General features: G+C 39.2%; 1 protein-coding gene across 1 annotated transcript in view; it reads left to right on the forward strand.

The window, feature by feature from the left end:
* The window catches only part of ITGA2 (integrin subunit alpha 2), a 64,934-nt gene that overhangs the window by 38,964 nt on the left and 4,301 nt on the right, over nucleotides 1-21,669 (forward strand). Inside the window, exons 13-28 of the mRNA XM_003642982.6 lie at nucleotides 41-184; nucleotides 2,245-2,448; nucleotides 3,259-3,395; nucleotides 4,851-4,990; nucleotides 6,083-6,234; nucleotides 7,599-7,709; nucleotides 8,287-8,369; nucleotides 9,231-9,372; nucleotides 10,973-11,065; nucleotides 12,111-12,187; nucleotides 12,280-12,363; nucleotides 15,064-15,166; nucleotides 16,004-16,114; nucleotides 16,608-16,712; nucleotides 16,997-17,110; nucleotides 19,337-19,426. Of these exons, the coding sequence (XP_003643030.3) occupies nucleotides 41-184; nucleotides 2,245-2,448; nucleotides 3,259-3,395; nucleotides 4,851-4,990; nucleotides 6,083-6,234; nucleotides 7,599-7,709; nucleotides 8,287-8,369; nucleotides 9,231-9,372; nucleotides 10,973-11,065; nucleotides 12,111-12,187; nucleotides 12,280-12,363; nucleotides 15,064-15,166; nucleotides 16,004-16,114; nucleotides 16,608-16,712; nucleotides 16,997-17,110; nucleotides 19,337-19,426 (1,890 nt within the window). The remainder of the gene's footprint in view (nucleotides 1-40; nucleotides 185-2,244; nucleotides 2,449-3,258; nucleotides 3,396-4,850; nucleotides 4,991-6,082; nucleotides 6,235-7,598; nucleotides 7,710-8,286; nucleotides 8,370-9,230; nucleotides 9,373-10,972; nucleotides 11,066-12,110; nucleotides 12,188-12,279; nucleotides 12,364-15,063; nucleotides 15,167-16,003; nucleotides 16,115-16,607; nucleotides 16,713-16,996; nucleotides 17,111-19,336; nucleotides 19,427-21,669) is intronic.

Consider the following 21,669-nt stretch of genomic DNA (forward strand, 5'->3'; position numbering starts at 1 on the left):
AAAATCCATGTACAAACTCAAGTTTCTTACTGGTTTTCAGATTGGCTCCTATTTTGGCAGCGTGGTGTGTTCAGTGGATGTTAATAAGGACTCTGTGACAGACGTGCTGCTTGTAGGTGCACCAATGTTTATGAATGACATGAAGAAAGAGGAAGGGAGAGTATATATGTTTTCCATCACAAAGGTAAGAATGGACACGTAGCAAACCTGGAATTGGCTTCTTGCATACCCTTCCATAGTAAGTGCTGGCATTTTCATTTTCAGCTGGGATTTACTGTTTTTTCCTCGATTAGAGTCTTATCAGTGCAGTCCAATCAGAAGTACTTGGTGACAACATCTGTTCTGTTAAATCAGAGAGTGATCAGAAGAGTGATCCCTGGCCCCAAGCACTACTAGTGCTTAGCACTACCTTCTTGCAGAGGCTGGACACATCTATGCAAAAAATCCCTTGGCCCCAGACTTCTTCTGGGCCCTTAAATTTATTTTGTTTATCTTTCTCAGAGCATTTGAAATGCTGAGAATGGTGGTTTTATTAAGAGACACAGAGCATGTGCTTTGCCTGAAGTGTAGTGTAAGGGTAGGGGTAAGTGATGCAAAGGCTGTCTGGTCAGAGGATGTGGATGGAGCCCTTCCCAGCACAGTCTTTCCTGTCCTGCTTTTCAGAAGCAGCTGCAAATTCTCCCCAGAACCAATCATGGACAAAATCTGGTAGTAAGCCAGCTGGAGCAGTCTGAAAGAGAGCCACAAGGCAAGTTAATAGCTAAGAAGTATTAGTGATTAAGGGCTGGCTGCTGCAGCTTGCTCCTCCCTGACCCTGGTTTTGGGGACTGTGCTGGGCATAGTATATGAGTCCAATGCAAGGTTGACTGTTTCTCTGTAAAGTTTAGCTTGTGGCATCTGTTTAGTAATTTTCTGTGATTTAATTTTAGAAATCTGTTCAACACCTAAGAGTAGTCCCAAAACAGTTCTAATAAACACTGTTCTGCCAATGCGCTGTGGTGGTTGCTATTTCTCACGTTGCCTCCTTTGTCAGGATAGCCATGCTATTTGTGTGATGCTTGACTGACTGTTTTTTATTCAGATCTGTGTTAACCATCCTGAATGTATTCAGAATGTATTAACCATCCTGAAAACTCTGGTAGTTCTGAACAGTCTCACAAACAGTCATGGATGTCTCAATATGCAAATTCTTCCTATTAATGGCAGCTAGTAGAGAGCATGGCATTTTACTAGGTAAATTACAGTCAGATAAGCAGAGATGAAGTACCATCCTCTTTAGAACTGCTCACAGTCCAATGTGAGCAAGATGAAACTGGGGCAGTTTTAAGGTCGATGAAGTACTGGAAGCGATACTGATGGCAGCTGGCATTGGTCAATGTGACTGTGAAATGAGACTAAAAATACAGAAGAAAAGGATGGGGTTTTTTTCCTTCATGTTTCAGAAAATCAATACATTGAAAGACTATCCTTACAAATTTTAATCTTTGACAAATATTGGAGTTAAAATTGTTTAGAAGTTAAATAGAGCAAGAGAGTGGTATAACAACAAAAACCAAAACCTGAATTTGTGAAACTGTGTCTATGTTGCGTAAATTACACATTTCTAGTCATTTTGAACAAATAACATGGCTGGTATTTATAAAATTTTGAGTGCAATGTGATAACTTAGGTTAGGGATGAGAATGATACTTGCCAAAGAGCTGGATTTAAGGTAATATATATGTGATTATTTAACTCTAAAGATCTCCAAACTTTCTTTCCTCACTGGCACTGGAGAGGTCAGGAGTTTACCATTCGGACACATGTTTTTTGCATTAGTATAGTTAGGAAATTCCATTTCTATTTCAAAGAATTATGTCCAGTTACATAATTTCCATTCCCTCTGCATAAAAACTGGTAATCCAAAACTGGAAACTGTATTTTTCAATGTATTGTGAAACTTTCAGAACAGTCAGATGAGGACAGTGAGAGCACTTAAGCTTTATACATATGGTTATATTTGCTGTTAGTACTCTGCATAGCATGCTTTGATTTTGCTGTGTAATGCTTGCCAAGACTCTGAGACATAATGCAAACTGAATGGGCAATACAATGGGGAAGGAATTCAGGGTTGAGCAGTCCAAGGGGAATGTACTGGGGGGGAAAAAAAACCAAAAAACAATGCACATAGATAATGCTCCTATGTCTAATCTGGTGTCATGATAGTTATGTTTTGGCTTTTTCCTTCTTTTTCCTTTTATAAAGGGAATTTTGGATCAACAAGAGCTCTTGCAAGGCCCACAAGGCTCAGAAAATGCTCGCTTTGGATCAGCGATTGCAGCACTTACAGACATTGATTTGGATGGCTTTAATGATATTGTAATAGGTGCACCACTGGAAAATCAAAACTCTGGAGCAATTTATATTTACAATGGGTTTCAAAAGACTATACGTACCAAATATTCTCAGGTAAATAACTATGTTATGCAATGTTGTACTCAGGTGTGCTGGAGGAAAACTGAAGGATTTTCTATCCTTTTATTGCCCATGGTTTCATCCTCTTAGTATTGTTATTTTCACGGTTTATTTCAAGTTTTATCCCCCTCCTTACTTCAGCTGTCAGCACGTCCTGAATGGTATTGTTGTGGCGCTTACAGCTGAATGTACAGAGAAAAAGTGCTTGCAAGATGCTCTGTTTGAGCCTCTCATAATTTTGGTGCATGCATATGAAGTCAACTCATTTCCTTTATCTTTTTTGAGACCTGCAACTCGAGTTTTTAAAGCTGTTATGCAGCACTTAAGATTAGATAAATCCCCACTCTGTAAATTTGAAATAAAAAAAAATTAAAAATATGTATCTGAGGAAAAGTAGTTCAGAGAAATTTGCATATTCCATATGCTCATATAATAGTAATAATTTTGTTGTCACTTTCCATACAGACCTTCTGGTTGCAGAAATGATTCGTTAGAAGTCCTGTTAAGCTTCCTATTCTTCGAGTTGCTCAATGTAAGATGGAAAAAGTTTCCAGCAAGTGCTGGCTGGCATAAAGCAGTCAGCTAGTTGATTTACTACCAAGACAAAGAATTCTAGTCCATTGTCTGCTCCAACAGGGGAGGAAAAAGTGCTGAACAGCATTTAAGAAAACATACACACAAGTTTTTTGTTTGAACAATATGTTACGTATACAGAGAGTATCTGCACAAATCCATTGTTTGTGCTGATATCTACATGCTTAAAGCACTGCTGTGGCAACTTAGTAACCAAACTTTCTTTCCCAGAAAATTTTAGGATCAGATTCTGCTTTTGGAAAACGGCTCAAATTCTTTGGAAGATCAGTAGATGGCCATAGAGACTTAGATGACAACGACATTACTGATGTATCAGTTGGTGCTGATGGAAACGTGGTTCTGCTTTGGTCGGTAAACTCTTTTGGAAAAGCAGCACTTAATGAATCAGATGCAAGTCGAGCATTTACTTATTTAAATGGCAAAACAAATCGTAATGCTCTTTCATTCCATGTATTTAGAGAGCTAACAGACTTAACGCTTCATCACTAATATACAGATTTAGAGTACTTCTACTAAGTACTTACAATCAAAGTACCAAAAGCCAAGCCAGCCTGAGGGTGGAGCCAGGATGCACAGGGCGAAGTCGGGGGTGGGGGGGGGGGGGGGGGAGTGAGGGCTGTGAGAGGGATACAGGCAGGGTGGGGGGAAGAAAAACTCCTGGCCTGGAAGGAAAGAGTGGTAGAGAGGAGTGGGACGTGCCAGGCAACTTTGGTAACAGCATGCTTCAACAGCTGCAAGGTAATTCTGGTACTGAAAGAGAGAAAGCCACTTCCTACACAACCTACAGAACCATTATGAGCTGATAGGCTTATATGAAGGAAGAGTGATCCTGCTGGGTGTGGACTGAAAGCAGTGCCATTGAGCTGGCATCTACTTCTGACCAGAAACCCATATTTTCTAGCATGTAGCCTTTACTGGCACAATCTGAGTACTTGTACAAAATAAAGAAGAAGGGCTTCAAGAACCCAAATCCTGTGCCTCCATAAATACTGTGTATTTTCCACTGCTCCTGTGAGGAGCAAAGTTAAAATGTAGCTTGCTGTTCAATTTGTCACCCTTCTTCTTGCCTGAGGGCCCCCATTGTAACAGGAAAAACATTACAGAATTCCTATTTATTTCATAATAAAGCAAGATTTTACAAAATGAATGGTCAGTTTGGATCCTTGACCTACAATAGAACTCCTGCTGGTGCTAATAGGGATTGCGTTCAAGAAAATTGTGCTCCTTGGAGTACCAGCATTTATTTCCATGCAATTAATGAAGATGTTCATTTTTCTTTCACTCTGGAATTTGGCCTGGTTAATGAGTTTCACTTTTGATTAAAGTGTTTTTTTTTACAAGTGGGGCTCCTTTGAAACTGTTCTTCAAAATCTTGACTAATTACATGGAAGATGTTTTTCTGAAAAATAAAGGCATAATTAAAAAGAAGAATTACCCTTCTTTACCTTCCCAGAGGAGCTCAATGACTTTCCAAAAGGAGCACTAGAAGGTTTCATGCGGGGAAAACAGGGCAAGGGCTTCATTCTCTGTTACCTTAAGGGACTGATTAGGGCATTAGGACAAAAACATTGATTATCCATTAATTTGACACGATACATTATTTATTTCTTTATATTTCTCAGTTACTGTATTAGTAGACTCAGTTATATGCAAATAAAAATAATTTTGCCAGTGCCATAAATACTGTTTCCATTGAGAATCCAAAGGATCTATGTTACATTTACAAATAGTAGCAGAGAACAGCACCTAAGTTACCCAGTGCTGTTGAAAATCACACGTAACCCTTTCAAAATGTATTTCAGGTCACAGAGCATTGCAAATGTGTCTGTAATTGCCTTGTTTACACCTGAGAAAATCAGCCTGCTGAACAAGAACACTGAAATAACTGTCAAAATATGTTTTCAGGCTACATTTAGACCTGCTAAGAGAGATAATCAAGTGGGTAAGAGTATTTCAATGGCTTGTTTTATATTAATTTCTTCAGAAATCCGTTATTGAAATGTGTAGTGGAAATTTTAGAGAAAAATTGCATTAGATGTCAAGGAAGGTGAAATCACTATCAAATTTAAGTGCTTGAGGAAGTGTTTTTAAAATCTACTGTCATAACTGAATCAATAATCTTGTGAAAGTGAGGAATTAACAATATAAAGAAAACTGGTATGACAAAACCCAGAAAACGTTATTACTGAGAGTACTTTTCATTTTACTTTATGTTTTAGCCTTTGCTCACCGGTTCTGTTTTTCTCTTTAGCTGATATCACTCACATACAGCAGCACACTTTAGTAAGGGTGAATGGGTACCTCTGGAGGATGCTTGTTTGGGGACAGAAGCTTTGTGAGCTGCTGCTTTCAATAGCAGACTGCAGACTCTTCTCTCTTCAGCACAAAAATAATTTCCATAAGATCGGTGTGGAAGTCCATGGACAGAACCCTTTCTTTTCAGACAACAGGAGAGTGCAGAATATTTCTGAGACCAGCACTGGTCCCTCATGAAGCCATTTAGTCCAACAGAAGTTGGACTGCTTCAGTCCTACACACAGTGCTTTTTGGAACTTGTGATTGTTAGCTATAAAATAAAGGTGAACTTTCAAGGTGTATTAGTCATCCTATGAAGAGAAGAAGAAATTATGATGTGATTGAGGAGAAGATGCAGATTTTTTATAGTTGTCTCAGAATTTGGGGATATGATTGCAGTGCCTCTTTATCTGCTATAATTCTGGCCCTGCTAACTGGCTTCTTGCCTGAGATGCAGGCTCAGCCATCTGAAGTGGAGACTGGATTGATTGCCATTTAATGTGCTCTCTGTGGATGAGAACTTACTTCAGGATTTAAAACTGTTTGACTGCTTTGGAAAACACAAGAGAAAATTTTATCATTTTGAGAATGCTCTGTGATTACTATGAAAAAAGTAAAATATTTACTGTGGTTTGGAAAGTCCGGTCATTCTGCAGTGTTGAGCATAGTAATGTGATCACAGGCAGTACAGCTCAGCAAAAAAAAAAAAAAAAAAAAAGTACTGTTATTTTTCTTGTAGCTATAAAGTGCAATGCAACACTGGATGCAGATCTCCAGTCCTCCCGAGTGACTTCTAGAGGACTGTTCAAAGAAAATAACGAAAGGTACATGCAGAGGGATGTTATGGTGACTCACTCTATGAATTGTGTTCAGGACATCTTCAATGTACAGGTAAGTGCAATTGTAAGGAGCTTTGTGACAAAAATGATCAGAAGAAGATATTGCACTGAATTGAATGAATTTTATGTCTGTAAGATGAATTGCATCACAGAATTGTAGGGGCTGGAAAGGGCCACTGGAGATCATCAAGTCCAACCCCCAGAGCAGGTTCCCCACAGTAGGTTGCACAGGAAGGTGTCCAGGTGGGTCATGAATACCTCCAGAGAAAGACACTCCACAACCTCACTGGGCAGCTTGTCCCATTGTTCTGTCACCCTCACAGTGAAGAATTTTTTCCTTATGTTTGTATAGAACTTCCTATGTTCCAGCTTGTGTACATTGCCTCATGTAGGATTTAAGTTTCTTAAATTCTGCAATATCAAAAAATACAGAGTAAGATGCCAGTTCCAAAGAAACTAATAACATCTGTCTTATTTATAGCAGCTTTTTAAGGCAGAAGACGCTATTCCTAATTATGTATTTTAGCTCTGGAAAAAAACAGAACCCATAGTCCATATTTCAATAGACGTCAGTTTCCCTTAAGTTTCAATAGATTTTAGATTTTTAGTCAGTAACAATACATACAAATGTCTTATTTCAAATTAACACTTGAGGTAGACTTCTCTACCTCACGCATGCTAACCCTAAGTATACACAAGCTGTACTTGGGATAAAGTGTCCATCTTTCTCTAGAATCCAGACCAAACACAGCCCTGAGAGCTGCAGTAAGCCCCCTGCATTGTGCCAGATCAGATATTAGAAAGTCTAAGAATTTTGAGTCTGCTTTGCTTTGCAGTACTTAAAACCAGCAGGCTTAGAGCTGAATAGTAAATAGGAATGTTTTCATATCCCTCCTTCTGATTCTTCCTTCTTTTATTTATTGTATACCCAAATTCAGTGAGAGAAAATATTTCTTACTTGTTGATCACATTTATTGTCATTGTGGAGCCATGAACTAGAAGAGTATCCACCCAGAGCAAAGAAACTGAAGAGATACAAGGCATATAGTGTTTTATTGCTGCCTAAGCAGAGTGGAATAGGAATGTGATTTCTGGAGCAGTTTGAGAAGGAAAGTCACCTGCTTTTGATGGTCAGGTTCTGCAGATGCAAAGTCTACATGTGTATGTGATGAATAGAGTCCTTTGGAATATTTGGAAAAGGAGTTTTATCACAGAAATGAGAATAAATCTGTTTAGCAAGAGGATACCAGACTAGGCAATCTCACAGAAGTATTTTGGTAAATAAATGGAGTTTTACATTGTTACTTCCTGTTTAGAGAAAGTATTATTTTACTTACATTTTGCTTATTTATTTACAACAGAATTACCATTTTTACATTATTTGCTGTGCTGAGAGCTATCATCTGTGTTTTTCAGGAACCTTCTGATGCAGTCAATTCCCTTAATGTGCGCATTGACATTGGCCTAGCAAATCCTGGCACCAGTCCTGTACTTGATACATCTTCTCCTGCATCTGTGGCCTACAGTGTAAGTACACAACCTCACTGCTGGACAATACATTGCTATACACCTGTGCATAACATGACCTACAAAATCACTAAGGAGTTACATACAGGTAAAAACTCGTATTCTAGTTAAGTCACTGGACTGAAAGCAGGCACCTGCACATATTCTCTCATTTATTTACTACCCTGATAATGCAAGCTTTGCTCACCCACAAGCACACAGCAGGCACCATGGCATAACAAGCATCTTGGTAGAGTCAAGTCACTGTTCATGTGAATTTCTATTGCACTGCAGTGTGAAGTAATTTAAGTCAGTTTAGCTTACAATAAAGGAGTAACTGGGAAATGTAGATTCCTTCAGATTGCATCAGATTTGCAGTAGGCTAGCAATACCCTGCCTGCACCATTCATACGGATCAGCTGATGTGTAGTAACATGGTTCTCAGCATTAGCTTTTCCATGTGTCAGAATTCTTAATGTCCTTTGAAGGGATGTTCTTTCCTTCTAAGATGTTTAAGACTCTACTGTCCCTAGATAATTTTAAAGTAAAACACTGTTATTCAGGATTTATTTATTTGTTTGATTGTTTGTTTTGGTAGATTCCTTTTATTAAAGACTGTGGTGAAGATGAGCTTTGTATCTGTGATCTTGTTCTGAACATCCAGCAGAAGGGAGATGATGGGTAAGACCTCAACAAGTGGGATTGGTGGGGACAGGTATTTTCCTACTTTTCATGGATTAGCTTATCTGTAGTCTCGGAATGAATTTTGATATAAGAACACCTTTCCAGTGCAACATCTATTTAGAAATAGCAGAGGAAAAAAAAAAAAAAAAGAAAGAAAAAAAAAGAAGAAGAAAAGAATAGCATTTCTGTCTAAATAACTAGCCAAGGAAAAAGGGGTGTGATATGAACAAAGATACCGATGCAGGATTCTTATCAGTGTAGACAAAATTATTTTTTAGATACTGTATGAATGAGTAAACAGTGAAAACTCAGAAAGTCAGTGTCTGGCTGGCTGTGTCAGAAGAAGTGCTCTAGGAGAACAGCTGCAGCAGCAGTTTCAGACCCTCCTATGAGGAACAGAGAGGTTCCTGCATCAGGCTGTGCCGCTGGGGAGCAGAGATCAGCGTATGAGCACGTACTCTAAATCCATATGCAGACACACACGTACATTTACAGTATGCAGACAGACAAAACTGCCTTCTCCTGAAGCTGCCGTCTGACTCAGCTGCCCATTCTCTGCTCACCTTTCCCACCACAGTGGAAACTTTGAAAGTCCAGCAAAGTGACTTTGACTGTACCTAATCAGAGTTCTGCACTTAACAACAACGTTAATTCCAATTGGTTCTGAAAAACATCATCACAGAGTTTCTCATGTCACAGGGTTTAGAAAGCAGAAGATTTATGTGAATAGAAAATAGGAAATGTCTTGCTGTGCTTGTTATTCTTTCTTGGCTAGAGGCAACACAGTACGATACAGTTTCATGATCCACAGCTGTTCTATTACCTCTGTTTACAACATTGAACTTCATTTTCCAACAGCAAACAGCAGTTCATTGTCAGCAGCAAAAACAAAAGACTAACATTCAACGTGAAATTGAGAAATAAAAAAGAGAACGCATATAACACCAGAATCCAGGCTACGTTTTCAGACAACTTGTTTTTTGCTTCTTCCTCCTTACCGGTACGTGGTACCCATCTTCACTGTTTCTGTTACTGCTGCTGATTTTCCAGCTACTCCAAAAAAATGTATTTTTTTGTCTATTGGTGTCTGTCCTAGAAAAGGAGAATGTGTGTGCAAACCTTTCTCTCAGTTTATTTTCTTGGCTACCAGAGTTATTCCCTTCAGCATATCACTTTTATATAGGTCAAGGAGAGACACTGCCAACTCAGCATAAAAGTTGGCAACCTGTTGAGTTTGACCTCACGTCAGTATTTCAAGTCATCTTTTCCTCACTTTAGGCTTTGGCAGTCACATCTTATGCTTGACTCCCAACAACACGCCTGAATGCAGTTGCTGGGAATTCATATTTGATAAAGCATGCAGCACAGATGCAACTTTTAAGTGAAGACTTTGGATCTAGAAATGGTTTCACTGCCAACACCACGTATTCCAGCTATAGACAGTTAATCAGACTGAAATGATTGCTATACCAGAATCTCTTCTAACAGACTTTGTCTTAGAAGGGAAAATAAAGGAATTTACAGACTATTTTAGGGAATACAGTAGATCTTTAATCTGAACTGTTTCTCCGAAACAATTCATGTAGGATGAAATCCAGGCTTCAGTTCTTGGCCTATGCTGTTAGGCTGCTACTGGGAAGATGCATGATAATACAAGGGGTGAAGTCTAGAGCAATAATGAAGGGTTAGGAGCATTCATCACTGTCCAAGAGCCACATTTTCTTGAACAATGAACTGGCAGAAGGACTCCATGCTGTGCTGAGGGTGCCCCTCTACCTCCCCATCCTGTTTCACAGCAGAATTACTCACTCCATTCATACCAGAGGACCACACTGAAGCTAGGCTTTTCTTCCACTTTAAAGCCCATTTGCTTAGAAGTATTCCAGCCTGCAAATGAATTTTTTTCCCCAGAAAAACATGCCTCTTTCAAAGTTGAAATATTATAAACTATTTATTCAAAGCTTATATTCTTTTCAGAATATAAATCATGAATGGTAAGTATCTGGTAGGGACGTGTTTTACAAAAAACAGTACATTTGAATGAATTATTTTCAGCATGGTGATAACTGGCTGTAGTCTACAAATTCATCTTTCCTTTGATGTGAGATGCTGACATGCTAAATTTTTCTCAGTGTAATAAGTAAACTCTTACGTATTGTAGACTTTCCTACAAAAAGTATGATAAGATTTCTCTTCCACACACTAACTTCTACAGTGAGAGTACTTAACTGTCTCTCAGGCCATGCAAATGTTACTACTGAAGTTCTGCAATAATATTCTAAAAAGTGCAGTAAGTGTTAATGAAGTAGGTGGCCTACACTCTATGGTCATTATTCATTCTTTCAAGCCCAGCATGACGTTTTTGTAAGATCATTAGAGCCCAGAGAAATTACATAGGATCAATCCTTATTCCAACATTCTCCTGCCTCACTCCTAGCCCTACCTATAATTCCCATCTGTCTCATCTCTAGGAATTATTGCTATAACACCTACTGGTACTGCTTCTTACCGTAACACAGCTCACATTGAAGAGGCAGGCTGAGAATATCCTATCTTTTATCAGAAACTGTATTAAGATGACTTTTCTGTTTCCTCTGCAGAGCGATGGGACTGAAGTCTCATGTCAGACAGGAACATCTCAAACTACAGTCATCTGTCAGATAAGCTATCCTGTTTTCCGAACAGGACAACAGGTACAGCTAGCACATTTGAATAACCTCGACTGATATACCAGAGCATTTTTGTTGTTTTTCCTTAAATCTGCATACACTGGTATTGAAGATTTTAGGTCTGGCAATAGGTAACTTCCCCTTGGGTTTCAGAGGTGCTGAAAGAAGCAATCCAGAGCATAAACTGTGATGACCAGCATACTAGATTAAAGAAAAAAAAATACTCTAAAGCATACTTCTCTCTGCCCATACAACCCAAATGCCTCTGTAGCTTTGTAACCCTTGTAGAGTGAGGGCTGAGGAGAGGACAAGAGTTGAGCAGCCAGGTGCCATGGGCAGCCTCCTGGGGGCTCTGTGCAGTATAACAAACCCTCACTGCTGAGCAAACCGGGGCAGCTGCTCCATCTCAACTCTGCAAGGAAGTGGTGCTGAGGAGAGGAAGAGGAGAGAGACAGGAGAAGAGAGCCTGAGGGTAGATCATGTATCCTTTTTCTCATTCATGCCATAAATCTCAGGATATCCCTGGTTTTATGGAACTTAATCTCTTATTCCTCTGAGGCAGAACAGAAATAGGCTTCCAGCCTTTAGCATAGTCAGTTGGAGAAATAAGAGACTTTCCAGAGGTAATATAAACATGACATACTGCAAAGCCAAAGAAGTCTCATTAAGATATATAATATTAGGGTTTTTTTAATTGTTAATTGCATTAGTCAAAGCAGACCTGTTGGAATGACTGGAAGAAAAGAGAAACTGAAAAGGTTGTGTCAATGCTGGTGTAAAAACATGTAACTGAAGCAATCTAAAGACCTGATGTTGCAGCCTGAAGCAAGTTACACATCTTTTAAAAATACGGATAGCTAAGATTTACATAACAGTGTTGACTGTTGATGAAAGAGAGGAAAATGCAATTCTGAAGTGTTAAGAGATTACTGAAATATTACACAGAAACAGGAGAAATCAGTTACAGAAATTGATGTTTGCACGTATGAATAATTATGTTGCTACCTTTAAGTTCTCTTGGTGTTGTATCATCGAGTCATTTACTCTGTGTTCCCTGTTTCTTCCATAGGTGTCTTTTGATATTAGTTTTGATTTTAACCTGAAGAATCTTCAGAATATGGCAGTTCTAAGTTTTCATGCACTGAGGTGAAGTATTTTATAAAGCAAATAATGTATTAGTAGAACATTTGTACAAAATAATTTGAAAACACCTGATCGAAATGTGTTTTGATGAACAGTGAAAGTAAAGAAGAGCAAGAACCGGACAACCAGATCAGCTTGTCAATTCCTTTGCGGTATGATGCAGAAATTCACTTCACAAGGTATGCTGAATAATAGAAGGAGTCACTGTCATTCTTTCAAAGGTCTTAAAATATAGAAACAGTCTTGAAAGACCGCTGAAAGTATATTGAAACTTTGTTCTGTTCTCATTTTGGAAGTCACGAGAAATTCCCATGGCTTTCCTTTCCACTCCTACCCCACCTACATGGCAGCAGGAGCAGCATGCCCTGCTCTCCCACATGCCCAGGGCTGGGATCATCAGCCTGTCCCTCCCCTTGGGAGGCAGCTGAGGCTGTTGCGTGTGGGATGCTGTATCCTGAGAAATCCAGTTTGTGAGAACAGCCAGTTAGCCAGAGGGAGAGAGAGAGAAAGACAAAAGTCCCCATAAGACTGATCTTGACTTCAGGCCTTTGAAACCTCTATTTTCAGCCCTGGGAACATTCGGTGATTTGGGATGCACTGGAACAGTAGTTAGTCTGATAATGTTGCAAACAATAATAATTCCAGTTAAAGTTTAAATGAAATTAAAAATGAAATGAACATACACTAGTTTGACTCTCAGTTTAAGATATGCTATTTTACTTTCCATTAAAGAAAGGTTATCTTTGCCAGTTGCTGAATTTTCAGATAAAATTTATGGAGCTATACTTGATGCACATATTCACCAACTACTGGTGGAAAAAAAATGCTTTTGCATCCCAAAGCATTCCAACATCAATAAACATAAAATGGTAGAAAACAATTGCAATTATTCAAGCAATGACAGAAATATGAAAATGAGAAAGCTGTTTAAAAGTGCACAGCAACGATGAATTTAGGAAATGAATATTCCAAGGCCGCCATGACACATAACATAAGAGATTCATGCAGTGACTTGGTCTTGCATCTGGATCATAGCACAGAAGCTTATTTTAATAACCTGCATTGCAATTGCAGTTTCAATGTTCTTAGGCCCTGGGCTCACCACAGTTGGGCCCACCACTTCTAGAGTCTGGCAGAATTTTTCTGATTTTCGTAGTTGCTGAAAAGCATGTATTTAGGCCAGCAATGCAAGTTCTTTCAACTCCCTGGGAAAGTCACAAGAGACTTCAGTAGAATGAGAGTGTTTGTTATTCAAGTTGGCAGGAGCACAAAGACTACAGAAGGATTTGAGTAGGTGGCTATTGCACCAAATTCAGGAGTAGCTCAGTAGGAATTTCAGATGGTGCAGAGTTGATTCAGCAAATTTATTTTAGCTGAGTGCAGAAAAACAAAAAAAAAACAAACAAAAACAGGCAGAGAGCTTATAGAAGAATTGCTCAAGGAAAAATAGGGTTTCAAATTCACCTGCATCCCCCGAAGTATCAGAAAATGTAATTTCCTATGCAAGTCGAGGCATGAAGGAATCTCTACAGTCAGAAAAGGTTTTTAGTTATTCTTGGAGATGAACCAGCTTAAAAGAACTGAAGGAAGTACACGTTAAGGCAATGTACAACTTTAAATGCTTCTCTTGGATTTAGTAACTCTTAGCAAATATCAATATGGAAATAGTTCCCTCCTCCGACAGGTAATTTAGCAAGTAACAAACTTTTAAAATAAGAACTGAGGGAAAAAAATGATCTCACTGAAGGGAGGCCTTTCTAGCAAAAAATCTGCTAATCTGGGTTTTCAGGGGTGGGAGTCAGTCTTATCAGTGGCAACTGCAAGGACAGGAAGCTGACACTTTGCAAACTAGAAGAACTGGAGATTTGAACAATAAGAAAGAGAAAGAGGTCCACGTGGATTTTCCTGGGAGCTGTTGTCAGGAGGCCCCATGGGGAAAGGCCTCATGGGAAAAAGCATGGAGGATCACAGAGCATCCCTGGCACAGTTGGAAGAGCACCTCAGGAACCACCTCAGAAACTGTGAGACTGCATGTTAATTTGGCATTGTATGCAGAGATGTTACCCAGATTAAATGGATAGAGCTGTACTACTGAACAGAAGGGATTTGTAGTTTGTGCTACACAGAGCTGCTGGAAGGAGTCATGATAGCCTCTGCTCCTTGCTCATTCACTTACCAGATTCTACTTTCTAACTGCTTGAGTTACCCCTCTCTAGCATGAAAACTATAAAATTCTGAGATGTTTCAGCAGAGAAGTGGCTCACAAGGAGCATGCAGAAGCATTTACTTACACAGGGATGCTTTTTTTGTCTTTGAGTGTGGCCCCACCTGGTTCAACCCCTGAAACATCCACAGGCCCTCCCACCATGTTCTTCCATCACACACCCATCATTTCATGATACATTGGGCTGCAGCCACCCTCATGTTCTTTTGGAAATTTTGAATGAAAAAAAGAAGTGTCCCACAGGAGTGTAGGACTGTGTCATGCAGATGTGCAGGGTGCTGTGTGTGCACACCCAGACAGTGAGGAAAAAAACCCACATGGAGCAGAGCACATTAGGGCCAAAAGTAGCACTTCTTCCTGGGAGAGGAGCTTGCACTACAGTGCCAAATGCACTGTAGGGTGAAGGAGGCTGAGCAGCCCACACTTGATGCTGCACTGCTGGCTCCACATGCTTGCTTGGCTTTGGGCTTCAATATAGCTCTTCTTTTCTTAACCGAATTTGTAAAATCCAAAGACCAGTACAAGTGACTGACTTTTCTTCTCATTATGCTTTTGACCCATTTCACAAACTTAAAACAAACCAAAGCAGATCCAGTTGCATATGTTTTCAAAGTAGCTGCCAACTGAAATGTATTGTTTTGTGGTTGTTAACTAGGCTTGCCAACATCAACTTCTATGAAGTATACTCTGGTCATAACATTCCTTCCACTGTGAATAATTTTGAAGATATTGGCCCCATGTTCAACTTCTCAGTGAAGGTTAGTAAATGTTTCTGGTACTGGTTTGTGAAGCCGCTTTACCTCCTCTTGTAACTGGGACCCAAAACACGGTTGAAAAAACAGTTCTGTTTCACTGCCTGATTTTGATGCTTTTGAACCAGTCAAATAGGAAAAAAAAGTGGCAAATAGCTGGGGGATAAATGCTTACAGTCTTATGAGGTCAAGAGTGAAATAAGCACTTAATGCATGAGTAGGCTGGGGAGGGATTGGTCCTGCATTGTGTATCTATTTGGACAATAGTTAATGGTTAACTTCAGTCCAATTTACGCTATTTGTTCACAGAGCTTATTTGTCTCCTATTCACTTGATAAAGGAAAATTAAGTCTGTGCAGGCTTGGACTTTGAAATTTAAGTTTGGTGAGGGTTAAGTGCTCAAACCAGATGCAAGAGCTAGCCAGATCACAACATTTATTACATACCACAAAAAAACCCTAGATCCAAATATGCAACGTGGAAGAAACTTAAATTATGTTCCATTTACATTCCTGTAACTGCTGTTGTAAAGGCTTACTGGCTGTGGTAGAATATTTGCTTTTCAGAAAATATCTCACCCAGTTAATAAGAGCTTTGCTAAGGAAACAGACTGGTACCTAAAGCCATACTGTATATGTAGTACTCCTGAAGGTGTGCAGCATAGTACACTTTCCATTTGGGCATATTGTCATTATTTAACCTATCAAATGTATCAACATAAAAGTACTGATGCAAAAGGAATCCTGTTCTTTCCTAATTATCCCTGTTTTGGTTTTCTTTTGCTATACCAAATAATTTATGTAAGTATCGCTACCTGAATTAATTGTGTTATTTGTTTTTCAGGTAACAACAGGAAGTATTCCAGTGAAGATGGCATCTGTGAAAATCCATCTTCCAGAATTAACTAGCAAAGACAACGCACTGATGTACATAACTGCAGTTGACACAGATCAGGTGAAGAATTGAGCTGCATAAGCTATCATGTTTTGAGAGTTAGCCAGCACTATGTACATCAGCCTTCAGAGTGTGGCTGAGATTTCTTTTTGTCTCTTAGTCAGAGATGGGAAAGACTGGGGGAGGACCACAACATCAGCAGTACTCTAGTCTTGTCCTCAGCAGATGCCAGCTATCTGTGCAGTGCACAGATGAGTTTTCATATCACCCTGGAGCTCTTCAACTAGGTTCTTCTCCAAGTTCCTCAGAAGAATATAGTAAAAATGGAATTTTTTTATCAGCACAAAACTTTCAGTATGGTCTAGGAGGAAAAAAATTACCAAAAGAGAGGACTAAAAAAATATATTGTCTATTGGTCTCTAAATTATCCAGTATTACATAATTCACAACCTATAATTTCACAGCCACTATGCCATCAGGAGTCTATGATATTATGATGACTGTAAACTTCAGAGTATGCCAACCAGTTTTAATTCTGCTGTCTCTTTCCTAGGCCAGAGGTGTTACTTGTCAAGTTCAGATAAATCCACTGCAAATAGGAATAAGGCCTTACTCTGCATCTTTCAAGAAAGAAAACCTCAGAGCTGTGAAAGAACTGGTGAGTAAGAGCCAGGACGTGGGTGCAGGCCTGACATTTGCTGCTGCACCTGTGGAGATTGCTGTGATGGCCATGGCATTCCTCACCTGCTGTGCAGGAGTGATGTTCTTAGGCATACTGCATCTGCCTTAAAAAGAAGCAGCACTGTGAGTTCTTCACAGTGTGCACACAGTTAAGGTGTGGGCATGGGACAGTAAAACTTTTACCTACGTGTTAAAGGACCATTACTTAAAGTGTAATTTGTAATGTGTGCTATTGTCTCTCCTGGCTGTTTTCCCTGGAAGAACTGTAAGAATGCAAAGTGCAGTACCATCACATGCAAACTGGAAGACCTCATGCTGAAGGGAGAGTATTTTGTGAATGTGTCCACCCGAATCTGGAACAGTACCTTTGCTGTTGTAAGTACCACTGGCGTATTCATGAAGGAATCAATACCCAAGTATTTTCTAATTCCTGATGCTTTACAAAGTTCATTAAAGAGAACTTTGCAGTCTTAAAAATATTATTTTATGTTATTGTGTTTGTCCGGATTGAAAGCTTGAACCAAGAAGTAAAATAAGGAGTAAGGCTACATAATGGAGCTAGTAACCTTCATTCCAGCAAAAAAATCTAGGAAAATGCAGCAATAATGTAGAACTTCGCAGCTGTAGAAAATATTTTCTGCTTCTGTTAAATTAATTTACGGGGAACTATAGCTCCACAAAATTCAGCATAAGAGAGCAAAGTAGAGTGTAGTCATCGCGTTGAAAATAACACTGCTTTTAGCTTTTGAACATCATAGTGATCATTTTAGATCACATCAAAATAAGAAATGCCTATTAGCTCTGCCAATTAGTTTGTTAGAGAAGGCGTGGAAAACTTTTAATTGACTTTTTGTTTTTATTAGAGTTGGTGTCAAGGAAACTGTCCTTGCTTAAAGAGCTACAGGGTGCTTGAAAATATCCATCAATTATACCTTGACTTTCCCATTTTAAATCATCATGTGTCCTCCAGGACATTACTCATCTTGAATTACCAGACTTTTGAAAAGAGACCACGTTGGCTTCTCAGCTAGGCACCCAACCAAGCTGTCTTAGAGACCTAGGTTTGCACAGAGCATCAAGAACATGACGCAGTCTCATTACCCTGTCTGGCAAGTCTGATGCAGGTATTGACATTTAACAGCAGGGTTGTTGTCAGCTTCAGCATTCAGCTCTTAAAAGGAAAAGGTCAGGCTGATAATGTAATATACTTATGCAAGTATGTGAAGAAAAGCATCTGCCTGTGTTTAAAGATAGTGTTTTTCAAATTGGCTAGGTCAAGAACATTTGTTAGTGCTGACAGATGTGCAGAAGGTGGAGACCCGGATAAAAGGTTGTTACTTGTACAAGACAGTGCCTAGAAACAATTTGTTTACCACTCAGAGATGAGAAGATGGAAAGTGACAGTTTTCCTCTCATCTCCCATTTTGTTCTTTTATACTGGCTGTCAGTGTTCAATGCAAATCTCCTGCAAACAGCCAAAAAAGCCATCAGCCTTGTCCAAGATGAGGACAGCAGATTTTCTGGTATGTTACTTGCTAAACAAAGCAAAGAAAGTTGTGTTTAGGAATCGGGAAGGTGTTTTGAAACGTGCTTGGGCAGATTTCCAGATATCCAGGTCTGCGGGGCAGCCAGCCATGGTGCATGCATGCTGTATGCTGCAGATGGTCCATTCAGTGCACACTGATGGCTTTGGGATCACAGTCGCTCACACTCCCTGTGTCAGACCCACCATACCTGAACCTGCACTTGCAGTAGGGTTTTCAGAACCAGAGAAATGGTTGATGAGGCAAAAGGACAAAGCGCTCACTGCATCTGAGATGGCTGGCAAGTAGTCTTCCAAACCAGAAGCTGCCTGCAGTGACACTGCAGGATTCAGGACTAGCATGCTAGCAGGACATGGGAGGTGGCATGGGGATAAGAGGAGCACTGAGCTGGCAGCGTCAGCACGGCCGTGCTCCTCTGCCTCTGGATGCTTTTGCACAGGAAGTGGTATCTGGCACATGGTCCCTTTTCAAAGGGGAACTGGCCTGGATTTTTGTCTTCTTTGTTTAAGCTGAGGACATGATGTCAGAATTTAAGCATTGGAGAGGAACAGACAGTAGTAGGAAAAAAATAAAGGAGGAAAAAGAAGAATTGGGTAGAGGTCATGGGAAAAAAAAAAAAAAAAAAAAAAAAAGGAAAGAACATCCAGTTTCCATTTGTTTCAAAAGCCAGAGAGATTTCTCCCTTTTTCACTGTTACATTTTTCTCATCTCTTCCCAGCTATCAGCAGCGACAGCTTTGAAATAACTATAAAAATAATTTACTTCTATTTCACTTGATCTGTTAAAGAAGATAATATGGGGAGAGTTCTGCAGTTTTACTGCTAATAAATAAAAATAGCAAAATTAAGAAATTAAGTCAGGATTACATAATTGCTTTCATAGATGCACTATCTTGGCAGAAATAAAGAGAAAGGTTATTTTAATATTCTTAATACTGTGAATTTCTTATGGTTCTGAAGACTTATGAAGATTTAAAAACAAGACTTTAGGATATCTGTATTCTAACTGAGTCGTCCTGTAACAGAGCTTTACAATTTTTGTTCATCTTCTCTTTCAGTCCACTTTCCAGACAGTGCAACTCTTTGCTGAGGCAGAAATCAATGTGCATAATACTGATTTATTTATAATTGGAGAAAATACCCTAACTGTAAGTGATGGATAATTAGATTATTTTTTTTATTTCTCTTACTGAATTAAACTGATGATATTAATTCTCAGTGTCATTTAGAAGTACATAGCAAATTTCAACTTCTTATGACGTATAAATATGTTGAACTAATGTATGCTTTTGGCTACGTACAAACTTCCGTAAGTTACAAAAATGCTTTAATTTCATCTGACTACTACCTAAACCAGAGTTAAAATCTTCTGATTTTTCAAAGTTTGTAGAAGCATCAGCAAAACTCAGTTAAAGACTTGGAAATTTCATTTAGCTTCCTCTGCATGAAAAGATAAAACTTTGGACTTCTTTCTCCAACAGAATTGTTGTACATAAATAAGCTCTGGGAAACGTTTTAGCAAATCTAGTTTTTAGTCTTACTTCTGTAACTGTACTTGGTTTGAAGTTTGCAGACAGATCTCTGAAGACCAAAGTGTAAGTTAGTAAGGGAGTCAAATATCTGCGAGAATATGTAGTACAGTCCATTCACAGGCAATGGAATATTCAGTTAAGTATGCACCAAGACATTAGCTGATTGACCTATCTCAAAGTGATGATGAGACCATATTTCAGTACTATTTTTGTCATTATTTTCTCATGGGTAATTCAGTTTTTGCAAAGAACCTCTAAACAGATCCCTTTGTATCCAAGGAAGCCTCTAATCCCAGAAGAAGCAAAAAAATATGTATAGGTCTGTAAGTAATGCCATGATTTTGCAGAAAAATTACATCACCTGTATTTGAAGTGTGCTGAATGTCTACGCTTTGTGACATAGTATTTCTGCCAAAAGATGAAACTCATTAACATACATTACAAATATTCCACTTAATTGCACTGGCTTTTTAGCTAGCTCATAGACTACATTTGACTGTGTATTCTTGTATAGCTGGAACATGATACTACCCATTTCCAGCATCACTGTCGGTGATTTCAGAACGTAACTATTTCAATGACTCTTGTTTAAGTCAGTTGACACACAAGAGGTAGTTTTTCAGCCAGCCTCTGAAATATCTGCAACTGAGTCTTTTACCACTCTGAGATAGTGGATGAACAGACCATGAAAGTTATCCACATTATGTTCTGGTGAAGTTTAGTCGCATCTGTACTAAATAAGCTCTTGCCCTGTGAGAAGAGTTGGCAGACGTGCCAGCTGGTAAGGGGCAGTGTACCATATACTCTCCAAGGGCCAACAGTTCCCTTTGCTACCTCAGTGTTGGAGCCGGCATCCAGAACTGCACACATAGCTTGGCAGGCCAGAAATAATGGCCACTCTCTGTCCCTTCACACTTCCTTTGGAATGGGACCATGCAATGGCAATCTGAGTTTGTTTCCAATTTACACTGTTATTTTAGAAAAGCAGCTGGAGTGGTAGGATTTGTCCAACTTAGTATCTACATTAGAAATCGATACAATAGTTAGCACTCCTATAAACTCATATCAGTAGAAAGAATATATATATTTGAGATGCAGTTAATCACATCGCATTGGAAGCCAAGGGCCATACTGTAGGTATAGCATTAGATGAAGTGAATTCCAACCAGGCAAACAGCATGTAGACATGAAATTGACTTTTTAAAATCTGGATGAGTTGGATTGCCGTGTAGTCAAATTAATTAATATTACCTTGTGATGTTATGTGGAGAAACTGCCCGATACTTTTGCGTAAAAGCTTTCAGATTCTTTCCACGTAGGGAAGGACTGCCAGCTGGAGGGCAGAATGTTAACCTGCTATAATCATCATTACAGCTACTCCGTTAGAGAATACATAAAGCCAGCCTGCCTCAGTGAAATGAATACATAAAGCCACACCTAACACAACAGTAGAGCTGTCCAGCAGAAATGACTTAAATCACTGAGATGTCAGCTCAGTGCAAGTTTCCCAGAAAGCTTAAGATTAAATTACAACAGACAAATGCACTGAGCAAGCAACCCTGAGAAAGTAAACTGACATGACTTCTTTTATCATGTTTCAGGAAGGAAAAAAAATCTTCATGCTAAACACATGTCGTTCCAAAGATTTGACAGTCCATAAATATTACAGCAGTATTTCCCTGTGCCACTACATTATGTGAAACTAGACAGCTGGTCATACGCAATCTGACTAGATAGGGTATCACCTGAAAATGAACTTTCAGACACTGTACACTGTTCTGTGAGCTCTCTGGTATTTCTTGGGAAGCACAAATGTCCTAGAGGCACTTCTGTCTGACCCCTATGTCTTACTGCAAATT

This window comes from Gallus gallus, chromosome Z, assembly GCF_016699485.2.
Source record: "Gallus gallus isolate bGalGal1 chromosome Z, bGalGal1.mat.broiler.GRCg7b, whole genome shotgun sequence".
Lineage (NCBI taxonomy): Eukaryota > Metazoa > Chordata > Aves > Galliformes > Phasianidae > Gallus > Gallus gallus.